General features: G+C 43.9%; 1 protein-coding gene across 1 annotated transcript in view; it reads right to left on the bottom strand.

Annotated features, from left to right (window-relative positions):
• ABCA4 (ATP binding cassette subfamily A member 4) overlaps positions 1-19,845 on the bottom strand; it is a 221,770-nt gene that overhangs the window by 93,186 nt on the left and 108,739 nt on the right. The window contains exons 21-25 of the mRNA XM_033916873.1: positions 14,910-15,041; positions 11,916-12,055; positions 10,399-10,536; positions 9,430-9,623; positions 226-310 (exon numbers count right to left, since the gene is read on the bottom strand). Of these exons, the coding sequence (XP_033772764.1) occupies positions 226-310; positions 9,430-9,623; positions 10,399-10,536; positions 11,916-12,055; positions 14,910-15,041 (689 nt within the window). The remainder of the gene's footprint in view (positions 1-225; positions 311-9,429; positions 9,624-10,398; positions 10,537-11,915; positions 12,056-14,909; positions 15,042-19,845) is intronic.

Raw genomic sequence — 19,845 nt, 5'->3', positions numbered from 1 at the left:
GATGTTTTGGTTTTCTGAGGGCTGCACGAATGGTAGGGCAGGTACCCCAAAATGACTCCTGGTTCATTGTTTTCCCCGTCTGACTGTGGCGCAGAGGGCTGTTTGAGACGCTAGTGGGCGTATCATATAGAACATCATTCCAGCTTGAGAAGCTACTATTTGCTCTATGATTTCTGGGATCTTCTTTGTCAGTCTAACAGTATAAAACCATTTTTCATGCCTCACCATCCATTTCTTGCTCCACAGTTTCATCTTCATTTCTTGATGAGCAGCTGGAGCAGGAACATGAGCAGTCAGAGCTACAGGAGATCTAATTCGGAGAGAAGGGAGACATAAGAAATGCCAAATAATGTGAAATGATACCAAGTCCAATATGAAAGTACATAGGCTACAGTTTGCTTCAATTTTCATTTTAATATTATAATTATTAGATTCTTGATACAAGTACTGCTTTTCTGTGATATAATTAAAGCAGTTTACTTACTATATATAGGTAATTTCTCTGTCTCTAGCAGGCTCGCAATCTTTCAGCATAGTTGCCAAGTGACCCAGTTTGTAGTCAGACTCAGTCTAAGCCAGGGGTGTCCAACCTGTGGTCCGAGGGCCGCATGCGGCCCCGTGAAGTATTTTGTGCGGCCCCAGTCAAGGGCGATGCAGTGTTTTCCTCTGCCCCTGGGTGTTTACTATCTTGCTGGTTCCCTCCTCTGTCTTGATGCAGCATTTGCGCAGCCCCAGAAAAAAATTTTCGGCCAATGCTCCCAGGGAAGCCAAAAGGTTGGACACCCCTGGTCTAAGCCATCCTGGATTTCATGCCTTCCTGATGGCCTTTTGGTAACTGCAGCTCTGATGCACAATGGGAGAAGCAGGGACTACGATTACCACAGTGCACTGAGAAGCAAGTTCTAAACCCAGAACTGGCCAATATTCCTCCCCTAGCCTGAAACAAGTCACTGGGAGCCTTTCCCAAACTTAACAAGCCTCACAGAATACGGGGCACTCTGTGGAAAATTTCAGGACAATTTATGCACATTTTCATCAAAGCACAGAGCTGTGTCATATTGTTTGACGGTAAATGTATAAGAGATGGTGAATGTTTTGGAATTTATGAAGAAAAGGTAGATTCAAATAGCCACAATTTCAGTAGTATCTTAAACTTATGAATGAAGCCTTCAGCTCACACCACAGCCTCTTCTCTCCTGCAGTCCTGGCACTACCAACTTCTCTTCCAGGGCCCCTATATCAGCAGATTGTCGCTCTTCTCCCAGGACTCTGGTTCCCAGACACATTTTTTTCACAGCAACCTTCTGTCCTCCTTTCTTCAGGGCAGAAGCTTCTCAAACTCTGGGGCCTTGGCACAAGCAATATCTTTTTTCCCCCTATTGATCCTGATAGCAGCAGGCTTCCAATCATATCCATACTCTCCTATTTTTCTAATGGAGACCTGACTGCAGGGCCAGCTGAAGGGACTGTGGTGCTCCGATTCATCTCTTCACCCAGAGAGTGGTAGAAAACTGGAACGCTCTTCCAGAGTCTGTCATAGGGGAAAACACCCTCTGGGGATTCAAGACAAAGTTAGACAAGTTCCTGGTAAACAAGTGCGTATGCTGGTAGGGCTAGTCTCAGTTAGGGCGCTGGTCTTTGACCAGAGGGCCGCCGCGTGAGCGGACTGCTGGGCATGATAAGAACATAAGAAATGCCTTCACCGGATCAGACCTTAGGTCCATCTAGTCCGGCGACCTGCACACGCGGAGGCCAAGCTAGGTGCTCCCTGATGGAGACCCTGTTTATCAGTATCCTTCAATGTGATTCGCAAAAAGGTGTGCGTCCAATTTGCCCTTGAATCCCAGAATGGTGGTCTCCGTCACAACCTCCTCCGGGAGAGCATTCCAAGTGTTCACCACTCGCTGTGTGAAACAGAACTTCCTGACATTTGTCTTGGGCCTGTTGCCCCTCAGTTTCAGCCCATGTCCTCTTGTCCGAGTCACATTTGACAATGTGAACAACGATGTTTCTTGCTCTATCTTGTCAAAACCTTTTAGTATTTTAAAAGTCTCTATCATATCCCCTCTCAGTCTTCTCTTCTCAAGGGTGAACAAACCCAGTTTTTCGAGGCGTTCTTTGTAGTCCAAATTCTCCACTCCTTTTACTATCTTCGTGGCTCATCTCTGCACCTTCTCCAGCAGGGTTATGTCCTTCTTTAGGTAGGGAGACCAGTGTTGGACACAGTATTCCAAGTGTGGTCTGACCATTGCTCTGTAAAGCGGCATTATGATGTCCGCCAATCTACTCATGATTCCCTTCTTTATCATGCCTAGCATCCTGTTTGCTTTCTTTGCCGCTACTGCACACTGAGCTGACGGCTTCAGGGTCCTGTCTATCAGTACCGCTAGGTCCCTTTCTTATTCGTTCTTGCCCAATGCTACACCTACATTTTATATTCACGTTCTTTGTTTTTCCTGTCCAAGTGCATCACTTTGCATTTTTCTATATTAAAATTCATCTGTCACTTTTCCGCCCATTTCTCTAGGTGGTTCAAATCTCTCTGGAGTTCTTTGCTGTCCTTTTTCGACCCAACTGCCCGACATAGTTTTGTGTCATCTGCAGACTTGATTATGTTACTTGTTATTTCCTCTTCCAGGTCATTTATGAAAATATTGAATAAGATGGGCCCAAGAACCGAGCCCTGGGGCACGCCGCTTGTCACTTTCTCCCAGTCCAAGAACTTCCCATTTATGCCCACCCTCTGTAATCTGTTCTCCAGCCATTTGCCTATCCATCTTAGTATATCCCCTTCTATTCCATAGCTTTGTAGTTTCCTCAGAAGCCTTGCGTGCGGAACCTTGTCTAACGCTTTCTGGAAGTCCAAGTATATTATGTCAATTTGTTTGTTCACCTTCTAAAAAAATTGAAGTAAATTCATCAAACATGACTTCCCCTTCCTGAAGCCGTGTTGACTTGCTCTCATCAGATCGTGATTCTCCAGGTGTTGCACTATGCTATCCTTAATCAGTGCTTCAACCATCTTCCCAGGAACCGATGTAAGACTCACAGGTCTATAGTTTCCCGGTTCTCCCCTTGATCCCTTTTTGAAGATTGGGATGATATTCGCTATCTTCCAGTCATCTGGTATTCGCCCGGTTCTAATTGTCAAGTTAGCTAGGGATTGTAACAGTTCTCCGATTTCTACCTTAAGCTCCTTTAGCACTCTTGGGTGAATTCCATCTGGTCCGGGGGATTTGTCACTTTTTAGTTTGTCGATCTGATAGTATATCATGTCCAGATCCACATTCACTGTGGTAAGGCTATCCTCAACTTTTCCCTTGAATACTCTCCCTGTTTCAGGCATTGATGCAGTGTCCTCCTTGGTAAAGACAGACACAAAGAATGAATTTAGCCTATCTGCAATCTGTTTGTCTTCCTTGATGCACCCTTTTCTTCCTTGGTTGTCGAGAGGGCCCACTGCCTCTTTTGCTGGCTTTTTTCCTTTTATGTATCTAAAAAAGGGCTTGAAGTGTTTGGCTTCATGCGCTATCTTTTCCTCATAGACCTTTTTGGTGTCTCTTACCGTCTTGTGACATTTCTTCTGGTCAATCTTGTGGCTCTTCCAGGACTCCATTGTTTGTTCCCATTTCCATTTTTTAAACGAGTTCCTCTTTTCCCTTACTGCCTCCTTCACCTCTTTAGTTAGCCAAGCTGGTTCTCCTTTGCTTTTGATATTTGTGGAATGTAGAGATTCTGTGCTTCAGTGATGGTATTTTTTAGTAGGGACCATGCTTGTTCGACCGTTGTGATGTCCGCTGCCTTTTTCTTGAGCCTTTTTTTAACCATTGCTCTCATGCTGTCATATTTCCCTTTTCTGAAGTTAAAGGTTGTGGTTAGGATCTTGGTTTGTTTCGTCTTCCCGATGCCAATTTTAAAATTGATCATGCTGTGATCGCTCGTCCCCAGCGGGACCGTTACTTCTACATCTGAAGTCCTTCCAGTTATGCCATTTAGGACCAAGTCCAAGGTTGCAGTTCCTCTTGTCAGTTCTCCCACCAATTGTTCTAGGAAGCAGTCTCCTATCATTTCCAGGAACTTTGTTTCCTTGCCGCAGTTTGAGGTTCCTAGTTTATCCCCGGAAAGTTGAAGTCTCTCATGCTCGTTACATTACCTATTCTACAGCCTTGGTTGATTTCCTCTATCATTTCTGCATCTGTTTCCTCCGTCTGTCCTGGGGGTGGGTAATAGAGGCCAATTTTTGTGTCTGCTTCGTTTTGTCCAGGAATCTTTATCCAGAGGGATTCCAGTTTCTCTTTTCCTTCCGTCTTCCCTTCTCTGATAGCCTCTACTCCTTCTTTGACATACAGGGCAATACCTCCCCCTTTTTGACCTATTCTATCCCCTCTGTATAGTTTGTATCCCTGCAGTACTGTGTCCCATTCATTTTCCTCATTCCACCATGTTTCTGTGATTCCAATGATATCTAGTTCTTCTTGTCTTGCTAGTGCTTCGAGCTCCCCCATTTTGTTTCTCAAGCTTCTGGCATTCGTGTACATACATTTGAGCTCCCTTTGTGCTACTTTCTTGGACTTTTTAGTCATCCCATCCCGTTTTGTGTCTATTTGCGCTCTTTCTCTTTCACTTTTGATATCAACATGCTCTTCCCCTTTATCTGAGCAGTTGCTTGTAGCTCCTCCTTTGGGGTCTCCTGATGCCCGGGCCATCGACTGTTTGTCGACTGTCGGCTCTCCCTCAATCCTCAGTTTAAAGCCTTCTCAATGGTCTTCTTCATGTTTTCGGCCAAGACTCTCGCTCCTTGCTTGGTAAGGTATAGGCCATCCTTTCTGTAGTATCTACTGCTTCCCCAGAATGCCATTCAGTTGCGCACGAAGTCGAAACCTTCCTCATCGCACCATTGTCTCATCCAGGCGTTGATTGCTCGCCCAGCAGCGGCAATTCTTGTGTTCTCTTCCATTGGCATCACCCACCCCTACAATTTGGTATCTCTTTCCTCCTCCCCCCACCTTTAATCTGGTATCTTCCCCTCCCTCTCAAGTCTCCTCCTCTTGCTGAACCAGGTGAGGCACTGGCTTAGGGCACTGATGATAACGTGCCCATATCCAGCATCTATTCTTCTAGAAGTGTGAAGGCAGAATGGACTCTGATTTTAGCATCATTCATCAGCAGCGCCCTGGTCCAGGGCTTCACCTGGTCCATAGGTTGAGCTGGCTTTGCCTGATTGATTATTATTTTGAAAGCTTGAAGGTATATAGTAGAGTTTAATAAGAATCACTAGTGATAAGTAAAAAGAAACACAGACACAAAACCCCACTTTTACCTAATATTTCAATGTCAAAATTACTGTCATGTTTTAGATCACAAGGTCTCCAATATGTAAAAAAAAAAAAAAAAAAAAAAAATCTTGTGTGTGATGGCTGAAGATGTGTAGTGAAGTTGTGAGTGCATAAACTATACATAAACCCCCCAATATTCAGCTGGTGGCAGTAAGTATTTTTTCAAGTGCTGATCATTGCCTGTCTGCCCACCCCTCTAAACATGTAGGGTAGGCCCCCATGGGCCTACCTACATACCTGGTGATCTAGCAGGGGTCTTCAGGGGCAGGAGCACAGCCCCCTTGCGGTGCATTTTCAAAATGACTGCTGTGACCTCTTATGGCAGTCGTGGTACTACATACAACTCCCAGTATACATCAACATTTTTTTGTGTGTCCAAGGAGGGGTCATTTGTCTTGAGCTTAGAACCCCAATTTTTTTTAGTATAAATCATGTTTTATTGGCACACCATCAATAAACACACAAGACAACACGACCATACAACAAGGTCGCGAACATCAAATGTACCATCAAACACATTTTCACCCCAACCAAAGAATCCCCCAATCCCCACCCACTCCAAATCCCAAACCCCCACCCCAACCCAAACCCACACCATGAGACCCATTCCATACCCAAAACCCCCCAGCAAGAAAGGATTATGCTGAGCAAGCTGTTTGCTTATGCCGCTCAGCACAGATCAAACAAAACAAGAGATCCAATTCCCATCCTCCCACCCACAATGTGTAATCCCACCCTACCCCCTGAACTCCACATACGTCCAACCACTCATACCTACCTTTCACACTCTCTCAAACATCCACCCACCAACCCGGGGAAAACAGCTGAGAGCATAAGGTATCAACAACAGAGTGAATTCAAGACCAGACTTCTGGCCCTAGGGGAAAGCGAGGAAATGTAGGGGTCCCAGGTCTGCAGGAAAATCTTCGTCCGCCGGACAGATAATCGAGCATGGCGCTGCTCCAAGAGCATCAAATTATGAAAACGGTTCCTCCAAGCCCAGTAAGCAGGCGCTATATCTTGCGTCCAAACGCTAAGAATGATCTTCTTTCCTATAACAGCACCCTTCCGGATCAGCAACCGATGTCTCCGAGCAGGCACTCGCAAAGATTCATATCTATCCAAAAGCAAGCCTACCGGAGACATCGGAATAGCATGACCAACCAGCCGCTCCAAAAAGCGGAGTACGGCTCTCCAAAAGACTTTCACTCGAGGGCATCCCCAAAATGCATGAAAAAAGGAGTTGCAACCCAGTGTACACTTAGGGCAGATTGGAGAAGAAATGCCCCCAACCTTGTGGACCCGCTCTTGGGAAAAATACGCTCTATACACCACTCGAAATTGGCATTCCCTCAGTTCTGCACTAATAGAAATAGAAGAGATACGACCAATAAGGGAAGGAAAGTTCAGGGACTCACCAGGTATGCCCAGATCTCTACCCCAGCGGCTCTCCAGAGCCGTATAAGACTTCTGAGGAGTAAGCCTCCGCAAAGCCCCATGCAACGCAGACACCGTCAAGCCACAAGCATAAAATTGGGCAAAAAATTGACGAAATTGGTTACCCAATCGGAACCGTAAGCCCGGGCGCGCCAAGGATCCCACATAATGATGAATTTGCCGGTACGCAAACAGACCTCCCACACCCAAAGAATGAAGCATGGGAAAATCTCCCCAAGGTCTCATCGCCCCTTCCACATCCAATAAATGCTCAAGAAGAAGAAACCCTTCTCCAGTCCATCGCACAAAGACCGAGTTATCACAGCCAGGCAGAAACTGCGGATTCCCCCGTATAGACAACTGATCCGAAACTTGATGGTCCCCCCCCAGTAACCCTACCAATGCCTTCCACGAAAAACGCCACGACCTAAGGATGAAACTAGAACGGAACGCGGGAGGCAAGAGGCGAACAGGTAACTGAGACAGCGAAAACAAGTGCCAAGGAGAGAAAAGAGCATGTTCAAAGTCCCGAAAAAGATAGTCATCACTCTGTAAGTACCAGTCACCCAAAAATCGCAACAAGCAAGCCAGATTATAGAGGCCAATATCCGGGAGCCCCGCACCCCCGACCCCTCCCGAGCCGAACAGATAAGAGATCGATATCTGAGATTTCTTGCCCTGCCAGAGGAATCGGGTCAGCTGCCTATGAAGCCGTTGAAGATCGCTACGACGCAGACAAAGAGGCAGCAACTGGAGTACATACAACCAGCGGGGAAAAATAACCATCTTATACAACTGAACCCTTCCATAAAAAGAGAGAGGTAAAGACATCCACTTTGCAAAACAACCCTCCGTAGCGGCCAACAAAACATCTACATTAGCACGATATAACCGTCCCACACTGCTCGTGAGTTGCACTCCCAAATATTTGAATACACCATCCGCCCACCGTAAAGGAAACTGCCCCGGCCACTCCAAGCGCACCGCCTCGGCCGTAGCTAATGCCAAAGATTTATCATAATTCAATTGGAAGCCCGAAAAATCGCCATACTCCGTAAAAAGCGACATAAGAGCAGGAAAGGAGTCCCACGGGGAGGTCAAATGAACCAACAAATCGTCTGCAAACGCCGAAATCTTAAACTCTCGGCCGCCAAGAGAAACACCCCGAACCGCCGGATTAGCAGAGATTTCGCGAATTAAGGGATCCAAGGTGAGTACGAAAAGAAGAGGAGACAAGGGGCAACCCTGTCTAGTACCCCGCTGAATTGGAAACACCGCCGAAGAAACTCCATTAACCAGCACCCTAGCCAGCGGATCATGATATAATGCAGCCACCGCATCACTAAAGAAACCTCCCATACCATAATGTTGAAGAGTACAAAACAAAAAATCCCACAAAACCCTATCAAAGGCCTTATGGGCATCAAAACTGACCAGCAAAGAAGAAACCTGCTCCCGCTCCACCCACTCCAGCGAAGTCAATATTGTACGTAAATTGCGAGTGGACGACCGTCCTTTGACGAACCCAACTTGAGGCTCCGCCACCAGAGAGGGCAAAATACCCGCCAACCGGTTGGCCAACAATTTAGCAAAGAATTTAGCTTCAGCATTCAACAGGGATATGGGGCGATACGAGGAGGCCTGTAATGGGTCCTTGCCGGGCTTAAGCAGAACCACAATCTGAGCAACCCGAAGAGAAGGCGGAAGAGCCCCCTCGCGTACCGCAGTGTTAAACACATCAACCAGAACCGGGGCCACGTCCGCAAGTAGAAGTCTATAGAATTCACTGCGAAAGCCATCGGGTCCCGCCGCCTTCTGCAGCGGAGAACTACCAAGAACCAGCGATAGCTCTTCAACTGTAAAAGGAGCTTGCAAACGCGCATTCTGAGCTTCTGTCACCACCGGATGAGAGACCTGATCCAAATAAAGATCACCCGCCAACGAAGAAACCGGTGGAGCAGCATACAACTCCTGGAAATAATGATGAAACACCGCCGCCATATCCTCATCTTTGTGGACCAAACCACCATCTGCCCGGCGGAGATGGAGAATTGGGGAAAACCCCTTAGCACGTCGAATCAAATTTGCCAGAAGCTTACCGCTCTTATTAGCATGTAAATACAGTTGAAATTTATAGTATGCCAAAGATTTCATTGCCCGATCATGTAATAGTTCCCGCAACGACAACTGCGAAGCCAATAATAACGCTCTATTGATTCCGGTGGGATGAGCCCCATAGCGGCGACGATCCTCCTGAACCTGGCGCTCCAGCCGGAGCACCTGACGGTCGCGCCTTTTTTTCTTTCGGCTAGAGTAAGCAATGATCTCACCCCGCAACACCACTTTAGCAGCCTCCCAGTAAAGAAATGCGTCACCCCTATGAGACGCATTGTGAAAAGCATAGTCCTTCCATTTATCCACCAGGAAAGCATGAAACTCCTGATCAGAATAGAGCGAGAGAGGAAACCGCCAATGAAAGCCCCCAGGGGTATCTCCAGGAAACTCTAAAATAAGAACAATCATAGCATGATCCGAAACATCATATCCCCCAATCTCCGCCGAGCTCACCTGCGAAAACAGGGAATCCCCCAATTTTTTTTAAAAGTTGATGACCCTGGATATAGTTTTACCTGGGACCCTGGAAGTAATTACTTACTGCATCCTTTTTTCTGGTATCTTTGATGTTCTTCATCCTGCGAACCAGAGTTAAGTAGAAGCCAGTGCCAAAGCAGTTCTTTAGGAATAAGGGAGAACCACAGCAATGCAGTTTCCCCTGGGAAAGTATAGCAATTCTGTCTCCAAGAAGATCTGCCTCATCCATGTGATGGGTGGACAGGATGATGGTCCTACCTAGGAAATGGCACAGAAAAGCTAGGTGAGGAACCAGACTGTACAACAAAATACAAATACCTGTAGAATTTAAATATATATATATCTTCTTAGAATAAAAGCTTGCTAAATAATTGCTAGCTTTCATAAACTATGAGCAAAATGAGCTAGTGAGGTCATAGTCTGAATGTACAAGTAGGATTACCATTTTTCGGGCGGCAAAAATCCAGTCACATGGCCCCACCCTGATCTACCTCAGCCACGCTCAGTTCCAACTTCAGCTCCACCCCATTCTGCCCCAACCCCTCCCAGTTCAGCCTGCAGCTCCGCCCCCACAAACCTCCTCTCTTCTTCCCCGAAAAGCTCCAGCCATGTCTGGATGGCCTGGAGCACGGGCAGATGTGGCCAGAGCTCATCGGGGCTTTCTAAAACCCGGACAAACTGCCAGGTTTTGGAAAGTCTAGCTGGGACCTCGGACAGCCAATCAGGGACTTCCTTAGGCTCAGCCCTAAAAAAGTAATTTCTTTCCATTCAAAATAAAAGGATGTGTGTGAGTATTTACATACAAACATATGAATTGCCACACAGATTCGACCAAAGTTTCATCTAGCTCAGCATCCTATTTCCAGCTGTGGTCAATTCAGGTCACACACATCATGGTGTTTCAATATCATGTTTTATTTCTTTCTTCTCTAGCAAAAACCTTTTACAACTTGAGAGAAAGCATTTAAATAGTTTTAATAAACATGAGACAGTTATGCGACAGCTACTGCTCTTTTTCAAGAAGGCTGCTTACCTGAGCGATACTTAAGCAAAAGGTCCCAAATGGATCTTCTGGAGTATGGGTCCACTCCTGAGGTGGGCTCATCTAATACAACAACTTTTGCTTTTCCAACGAACGCCATGGCAACTGACAATTTTCTCTGCATGCCACCTAAAAAAATCCAAGCAATAATTAAGAAGGGATAATGGTCTCGTTAATGACTAACAGATTGCAAGATACCAACACAGTAGTTTCCCATAGTGTGAACCTCTTGGCCAACGCACTTCTGCTAGGCATCTTGGCCTCCTCTCTGGCCATCTCTTTACAAAGTCAGGATATGCATATATGAACATAAGAATAGCTAAACTGGATCAGACCAATGGTGCATCTAGCCCAGTATCCTGTTTCCACAAGTACCTGGCAGAAACCCAGATTGTAGCAGCATTCCATGCATATCAAACCCAAGTACAAATGGGCATGGTTTGGATGCGTTTTGGGTAACACAAGGGCTTGGCAAGTTCATAGACATTTATTCCCCATTTCAGAAGGGGACTGAATGTCTGAGTCCAAAAGATCCAAGTTGGGAGTTACACCATGCAAGTTTAGAACATAAGAACATAAAAATTGCCGCTGCTGGGTCAGACCAGTGGTCCATCCTGCCCAGCAGTCCGCTCACGCGGCAGCCCTCAGGTCAAAGACCAGTGCTCTAAATGAGTCCAGCCTCACCTGCGTACGTTCCAGTTTAGCAGAAACTTGTCCAACTTTGTCTTGAAACCCTGGAGAATGTTTTCCCCTACAACAGACTCCGGAAGAGCATTCCAGCTCTCCACCACTCTCTGGGTGAAGAAGAACTTCCTTATGTTTGTATGGAATCTATCCCCTTTCAACTTTAGAGAGTGCCCTCTTGTTCTCCCTACCTTGGAGAGGGTGAACAGTCTGTCTTTATCTACTAAGACTATTCCCTTCAGTACTTCGAACGTTTCAATCAAGTCCCCTCTCATTCTCCTCTTTTCAAGAATTTTATTGAGCAGCACTTCACTGGAGGGATTGGGGGATTGCCCCCTTAATATCTCCCCCACCCAACACACACACATAAAATGTCAAACTGACAAGAGAAGCTAGATACTGTGACAGCAAAGCCAATTATGTGCAAGTCCATAACCGGTTATGTTACCATTCTACAACATGTGCTGGACTGGAACCCGGCAATATTAAATACGATTTTTAAAAATGGATATTTATATTGAATGCACCCAGTGCATGAATGTCCATTGCTCCTCTATTTCAGAACAAGGTCTTTGTCGACAGATTCTGTTCTAAATGGCTGGTGAAACTTAGGATGAACTGACTTGCATGTCTCAATTTCTACCAATGTGTAAAATGGAACTGCTTATCTCTCTTATAGGTATCCTTATATCCTTTGAAATGCAGGGCATGGTATCCAGCACTCACACATCAACTTGAAGGAATATAACTTCTTATATTTCTGGATGACAAGCTGAATGAGGCCAAAAGTGAACAATTATGAATGGATAAAAGTCTTTGACTACCTGAAAGGTTCTGAACTTCTTCGTCTCTTTTATGGGCAAGGCCTATGTCTTCCAGCATCACTTTCAGTTCCTCCTCAGCTTCTTCTCTGGACCTGCCCTTCAGCTGGGAATAAAAGATGATGTGCTCTGCTACTGTCAGGCTGCCAGAATGATAGGAATAAGGAAAAAAAAAAAATCAACAAGTAATTGGGATGGTGAATACAGAGTGACAAGGGGCAAAGATTCATCCCTGTCCCTGCATTTTCAGTCTGATCCGTCACCATCCCCACAGTATAGCACATTTTTCATTCCCATTTCCTCGCTCAAAGCAGAAAGATGATTTTATGGGTCTAAGGCATTGCAAATAAACATTTTAAGCCTGTAGTGGAGTTTTTATAAATTTTATTTTTATTTAAAGAGCATCAATAAAAGTACAACTTGTGAGGCATGCTGGGTTCTGCATTGCACACAGAAAGCCAATCAGCAGCTCAATACCAGTGATATTTTAGTGCAGACAATTTTAGTTCTAATTATTCATGCACAAAACATATCAAAAACAGCTCTCAGAATATCATACACAAATAGTTAGTGCTTTTTATCCATTGTTAAAGCAAACCAATAGCACATGGCTTAGTGCTTTTCTCAGTGTGAAGACAAACCAAACACCACAATGTCCATTTCCGAGCAACAAAATAAAGCCAGCAAATAAAGCCAAAATTCAAGTACAGCTCTCAAAATATCACATGTAAATAACTTAGTGCTTTTCTCTTTTTCTTGTAAACCGTACTGAGCTGTGAGGTTGTAGCAGTATATAAGAGTACTGTTATGTAACTAGAGGAAACTAGAGAAGCAGTCTTAGTAAATTTAAGTCTTACAGTTGTCTCTTAGATTGTGTTTTTCTATTTTGGCCTCCCCTACCCACCCATTTTTGTCTTTGGCGTAGTGTCTGCAAAGTAACCGATGACCTATGAATATTTTAACATCTCCCAGTAAATTATGGGCTGATACACAAACAGGAAATGCCCGTTCATGAATTTTAAACTCTGCCACAATGCTGGCAGAGTCTATAACTTGATGCCTCCAGTTAGGTGCATCAATTCCATGTACTGTGCACAAATTCTATAACAGCCTATGTACAAGATTCCATGATAGAATATAAACGTAAACCCAAATTCACATGCCTAACTTTAGGCACGACTATTTACACCAGGTCAATGGCAGGTATACATGGGTGTGCCACACCCCTCCCATGCTCCGCCCACAGATATGTCCCCTTACAATAATGCACTATAGCACTTACATGTACAAGGCACATAGAACTGCATATACCCAGTTATAGAAATGCCTTTATATAGTGTTACCAGATGTCCGAGAAAACCAGAACATGTCCTCCTTTTGGAGGACTGTCCAGGTGCCCAGAAGGATTTCATAAACCCTCCAGTCAGAGCCCCAAGCTTGAGGAAAAAGAGATAAGGTTCATGTGTAGGCGGGGCTGAGGGCGGAGCAGGATGTGACTTAGGGACAGAGCAGGGCGTGGCCATATGTTCGGTTTTTTTAAAAGAGGAAATCTGGTGACCCTACCTTTATAGAGAGTAGTGAGAGCAAAGGTGTATGCTTTTAGCATTGCAATAGGTGTAGCCAGTGGGGCAAACTTTTGGCATAATTATTCCTAGGCGCCCAGGGCCAGTGCCTCATTGCCCTTTAAAGCCAGCCCTGTCAGGAAGAAAGTGAGAGAGCCGGTGGAATGTAAACATCCAGAGATCTAGGGCCTTTCGTGACCTTCAACATCCAAAGAGGAGGTAAGGTGAGATTTCCTTTCCACAGGCCCCTCTCAGTTATTCTAGCCCAACTCCTAGAATAGCCACTCAGCTGCTTTTTAAAGAATGTCCATTTTCCCCTTTCTACAAAACTGTTTATACAGTACATAGATGAAAGCATGCGGGACAATCTCACGAGTACAAAGGAGCTCAGACAAATGCACACAGGACGTAACGGTAGTGCCAACACTTCTAAGTAAAGTGTGTGTGGGGGGGGGTTTCCCCCCTCGGAGCACTTTAAATTTAACTTTTAATCCGGCGCACTGACATCCTGCATGCATTTGTCTGAGTTCCTTTGTCAGCGCGCGATTGTCTGGCACGCTTTACATTGCTCACCGTAAACTATTAAAGAATTTGCAGCCAGTATGATGCGCGGCCATTTCTGATTCATACACAAGAAGGAAATGTGAGAAATATTCTGCACATTACCCTTATAAAGGTGACTGAATTAAGAATGTATATGAAAGATCTGTGAATAGACAGTAGTTAAGGCTAAAGTCAGGACAGGTGGTGCTACTCCTCACAAGTTTAAAAATCAAGCTAATTTTTATTTTCTGATTCCAGAAAGAAATTCTGCGTATCGATAATCTGCCAGACATACGTGAGCAGACACACACACATACTCGTACTGCACAGATGCAGAACTGGTCTATTTCTTAAGGTTCCAAGTTTTGCATTGACATATGATACCATCCTATTGGTACGTTAATGAGAGCTAAAAGTCAAACATCTGTTAGGAATAACAAACTTCTCTTTGTAATGACAGGGGTTGCCATACAGCTTATTTTGAAGAATTGGAAGAACTGGGATAGGTTAAATTACACTTTCTGGTGGGAATTCTTTTGTTATACTTTTAAAATGGAGCATGTGATGGCTATACTGCAGGAAAGGTACAGGAAATTTATGGATGTTTGGGAGCAGTTGACTAAATTTTGTAAGGAATGATAACTGACTTTATTTTACTGACCTTTAAACATACAAATCCAGGGTGGGAGGGAGGGGGGAGGGGTTTATACTGAAATTGTTTTGGGGAATTTTTAGATAGTTTCTTGTGGGTATTTATTTTCTTGATTAATAGGTGGGAGGGTGGGGAAAAATAATTGCTTATTGCTATATGTACGTTTATTGTGCTTTTCTTGTAATATTATATGTACATGAATTATTTGTATGCACAATTGTAGTTCCAAGTTGCTCTTACTTCTGAAACAGAATGTTGTGCTGTGGGCACATTCCCAAGCTCTGCCGAATTGAGTCCACATTTCTTTTAATGTCCTTGCCATATACCAGCACAGTGCCAGAGGTAGGAGGGAACAATCCTGTCAATATGGACCTGGCAATTATAAAATGTTAAATATACACAGTGAAATCCATTTAGGAACAATGACAATTGTGTACAAAATATTTACTTTTCTCTCTAGGCCACTAGATGGCTTTCGGGCTCTTCCGTTGCAATGTCCTGATAAAATTCCAAATTCTCATATGAAGAACGCATGCTCAGCTCCATATAATGAAACAGCTTAGAAATATGTATAGCAAAGTACTTTAGAAACGTGGCCTCTGACTAAGACGAAACCTTCTTTTTTGTTTTCACCAAACTGTTCCAAATGTGGATTTAAACCCAGATAGTCACTGCAAACCAAAAGTGTGTTACTTATAGAACTTATATATGGTTTAATAAGGAAGTTACAAGTATTTAAATTGGGATCTGAGGACGCCGGCGCCATCTTGTACTCATTAACATAGTGGAGTCGGATGACGGCGGCGACCTCGGTGAGCTGTACACTATATTAAGATAAGTTTTTTGTAGGGGGGAGGCTATTTACAATTGTATATTAATGGCTCCTTCCTGATTTTTTCTAGGGAGACCCTTGAAAAAGCACACTCTATGTGCGAAACATGTCGGGTCTGGCTCCCCGGGTTTTGGCTGAAATAAATTAAGATAAGTACTGTCTTAAGCTATGTACTAGAAAGATATTGCATGGTTTAAATGCTGTAAAGAATATAAAAGCAAAAAGGATTAACTAGAATAGTATTACACATTGAAAAGACAGCCAATGATGAGGCACCACATCAGACTTCCCGCGATATAAAAATATTTTTTGCCGTGGAGCGGTGGGGCTGAGGCGTCCTTTCTTAAAGAACAAAGTGACGGTATCTGGACCAAACAAACATATATAGATTTATTGATACATCAAGGTTTGGATATAATACGATTGGTGGCCATTATATTAGTTACTTATAGAACAGGCATCAAAGAGAGGGAGCTTATAACAGAACTATAATCAAACTATCTGCGTTGGTTCTGCTCTTATCATTTCGGCAAATGCCATGGGTTAAAATTAGTTGCTGGGTTTGTCGAACAGCTCACAGACCGATTATTTACCCCCAATGGTGTTTATCCTGTGAAAATCAAAACAAGTGTGCAAAACTAATAGAATCAAAAGTACTAAAACACTTTAGCATATTATGGCTAATATTAAAGTTGGAATCAATGGTTGGTTCAAAGAAGAATGTGAGTTTGCGCACATCTGGTTGCGCTGTAGAAATACGAATAGTGGTATTATACTCATAGGTATATACGGCGGTAGTATATATTTTTTTATAAGGCTAAATATCAGAAAAGCTTCAAACCATATAGCCTCAATTAGAATTAGTATATATTCTTTTATGACCTCAGCGGTACAAACTGTGAGAAAGTTTTCATTCACAGTATAATTTGCACTAAAGTCTTCATCGGTCAGAATTTTCTATCAAATCTTATTTATTGAAAAATAAATAAAAATGAATAAACTAAATAAATAAGATTTGATAGAAAATTCTGACCGATGAAGACTTTAGTGCAAATTATACTGTGAATGAAAACTTTCTCACAGTTTGTACCGCTGAGGTCATAAAAGAATATATACTAATTCTAATTGAGGCTATATGGTTTGAAGCTTTTATTATACTCATAGACCATTTGTCTACATTCACATAAAACATAAATGTGTAAAACATTATCCTCAAGATTAGCTCTCAGCAATAATCCCTTTAATCAGCCTCCGCAACATTTTGTTGCATCGAATGTGAAAACATTAAGGACTGAATATTTGCAGATATGAGGTATTTGACCATTTATGTGACTTTTGAGTGGTATTTAATAAAGGCCCATGTGATTCTTTTCACATTTCTAGGATCTCTTAAGATACATTTTGGAGCCATGACACTACTGCAACTGTGTCATAAAAACATACATAACAGAATACATAATTTCCTGGATATTGCCTGCGTCTGGCAGATCATCTTGTTGTAAACCGCTCTGAACTGTCAAGGTATAGCAGATTATAAATAAATTTGAATTTGAAAAACAGGATCCTGGGTTCACCAGATCTTTAGTCTGATCAGTATTATAGATCTCACTAGTATTTTAGCTCGTTACATTAACGGGTGCTAGAAATCTGGTCGGCTCTCGTAGTCCCTTGCCGCCGCCTCCCCCCTTCCCTTTCCGCGGTCCCGACTTCAAACCTGACAACTCCAGCAGCGTCTGCAGCACTGTACACACGCTGCTTCGGGGCCTTCTACGGCCCCGAAGCAGCGTGTGTAGAGTGATGCAGACGCTGCTGGAGTCGGCAGGTTTGAAGTCGGGACTGCGGGAAGGGAAGGGAAGTGTGTGTGTATGTGGGGGGGGGGGGGGCGGCGGCAAGGCGAAGAACTTACTTTTACCAGAGCAGGGAGTCCAGCGCTGGCGGCCAATCCTGCCGGCGAGTGTAGTTAGGTGCGATAAGGTTGGGGACCCGCGCATGCGCATTCCTGCCACCACGGACCTACATCTCACGGAACAGGGAAAATGGAACACGCATGCGCATGCTAGGGTTTTATTATATAGGATGTTCTTTAATTTGTAAGTCAAGGAGATTATGAACTTTATAGCAGGGATTATAACGAGCAAAATGGTGGAGACTATTATAAAGAACAAAATGGCATATACATAAGCATGGATTAATGAGAGAGAGCCAACATGGATTTAGTCAAGGGAAATTTTGCCTTACCAACCTACTGCATTTTTTTTTTGAAGGTGTGAATAAACATGTGGATAAAGGTGAGCCAGTTGATATTGTGCATTTGGATTTTCAAAAGGTGTTTGACAAAGTACCTTATGGAAAACTTCTGAGGAAATCAGAAAGTCATAGGATAAGAGATAATGTCCTACTATGGAATACGACCTGGTTGAAAGAAAAATGGAGAGTAGTTTTAAATGGTCAATATTCTCAATGGAGAAGGGTAAATGGTGAGGATCCTCAGGGGTCTGTGCTGGGACCGCTGCTTTTTAACATACAGTCAAACCTCGGTTTGTGAGTAACGTGGTTTGCAAGACGAGCAAAATACTCCGGCAAATCTTACCTTGCAAAACAAGCGCCGTCCCGAGCTCTCAGCTCTCGAATTAAGCCGTCCACCGTCCTGTGTAAGCACACACACGAGCTCTCAGCTCCTGAATTAAGCCAGTTGCAGTCCCAATAATGCATGCGCCATGTGTATGCACGCACAACGTCAATGAGCGCCACCCTTGGGCCAGCATAGCAAACCTTGGTTGTGGAACGAATCGTCTGAGTTTACGTTATAGCCTATGGGGAACTTTGCTTTGATATACGAGTGTTTTGGATTACGAGCATGCTTCTGGAACGAATTATGCTCATAAACCAAGATGCCACTGTATTTATCAATGATCTAGAGATGGGAATTACTAGTGAGATAACAACTTTGTATCATCAGCAAATTTAATTAAATCGCAAGAGGATTGTGAAAAATTGCAAGAGAACCTTGTAAGACTGGGTGTCAAAATGGCAGATGTTTAATGTGAGCAAGTGCAAAGTGATGCACATAGGAAAGAGGAACCCAAACTGTAGCTATATGAGGGTGGGTTCTGGAGTCACCACCCAGGAAAAGGATCTAGGTGTCATCGTTGAAGATACGTTGAAACCCTCAGCTCAATGTGCAGCAGTAGCTAAGAAAGCAAATAGAATGTTAGGAATTAACATGAAAGGAATGGAAAATAAAGATGAAAATGTTATAATGACCTTGCATTGCTCTAGTGTACGGCCACACCTCGAATACTGTGTGTAGTTCTGGTCACTGTATTTCAAAAAAAGATAGATGGCTCAAGGATGATTTGATAGAGGTCTATAAAATACTGAGTGGAGTAGAAAGGGTAGATGTGAAACGCTTGTTCTCTTCTTTCCAAAAATACTAGGACTAGGGGGGCATGTGATGAAGCTTCTAAGTAGTTTAAAACAAACAGAAAATATTTCTTCATACAATGTGTAACTAAACTCTGAAATTCATTGCTGGAGAATGTGGTGAAATCAGTTAGCTTAGCGGGGATTAAAAAAAGGTTTGGCTATTTCCTAAAAGAGAAGTCCATAGGCCATTATTGAGATGGCTTAGGGAAATCCATTGCTTATTCCTAGGATAAGCAGCATAGAATCTGTTTTGCTACTTGGGATCTAGCTAAGTACTTGGGACCTGGGTTGGCCACTATTGGAAACAAGATACAGGGCATGATGGACCTTCAGTCTGTTCCAGTATGGCAATTCTTATGTTCTTATGATTTCCTGGAGGACCAAAATAGGTATTCACATTTATTACTGATTAGATATATTCCCGAACAGGCCAAGAAGCAGTTTACTCTGCATATTTAGATTACCTTTTAGCTACTCTCTGGATTTGCAGTTGAACTTTCCTTTAGACTCGTCAGTGGCATAGCGAGGGTGAGAAGTGCTCGGGGTGGTGGAGCCCCTCTTCTCCACCCCCACCCCCACCTCCACATGCTCCTTCCCCACCCCTCCTGCTGCATGCGTGCTGCTTACCTTCCCCCCTACCTCTCAACATTCCTGGCGCAAACAGCGACCCCCAATCTGCTATCACGCTACCGACGGCTCTTCCTCTAACATCACTTCTTAGGTGCAGGTCCAGGAAGTGACATCAGAGGAAGAGCTGGTGCTGGTGTAACAGCAGGGTGGGGGTTGCTGCTCGCACCAGGAACGTTAAAAAGTAGGGGGGAAGGTAAGCAGCATGCATGCGCGGCCAGGAGGGGGTAGACCATCCTCCCTTACTATAACACTACCTAAATCCTATAATAGCCACAAATACTCATTCTA

Source organism: Geotrypetes seraphini, chromosome 12 (genome assembly GCF_902459505.1).
Source record: "Geotrypetes seraphini chromosome 12, aGeoSer1.1, whole genome shotgun sequence".
NCBI classification, from domain to species: Eukaryota; Metazoa; Chordata; class Amphibia; order Gymnophiona; family Dermophiidae; genus Geotrypetes; species Geotrypetes seraphini.
The sequence above is the reverse complement of the archived record's forward strand: the minus strand, read 5'-3'. Positions and strand labels throughout refer to the sequence as shown.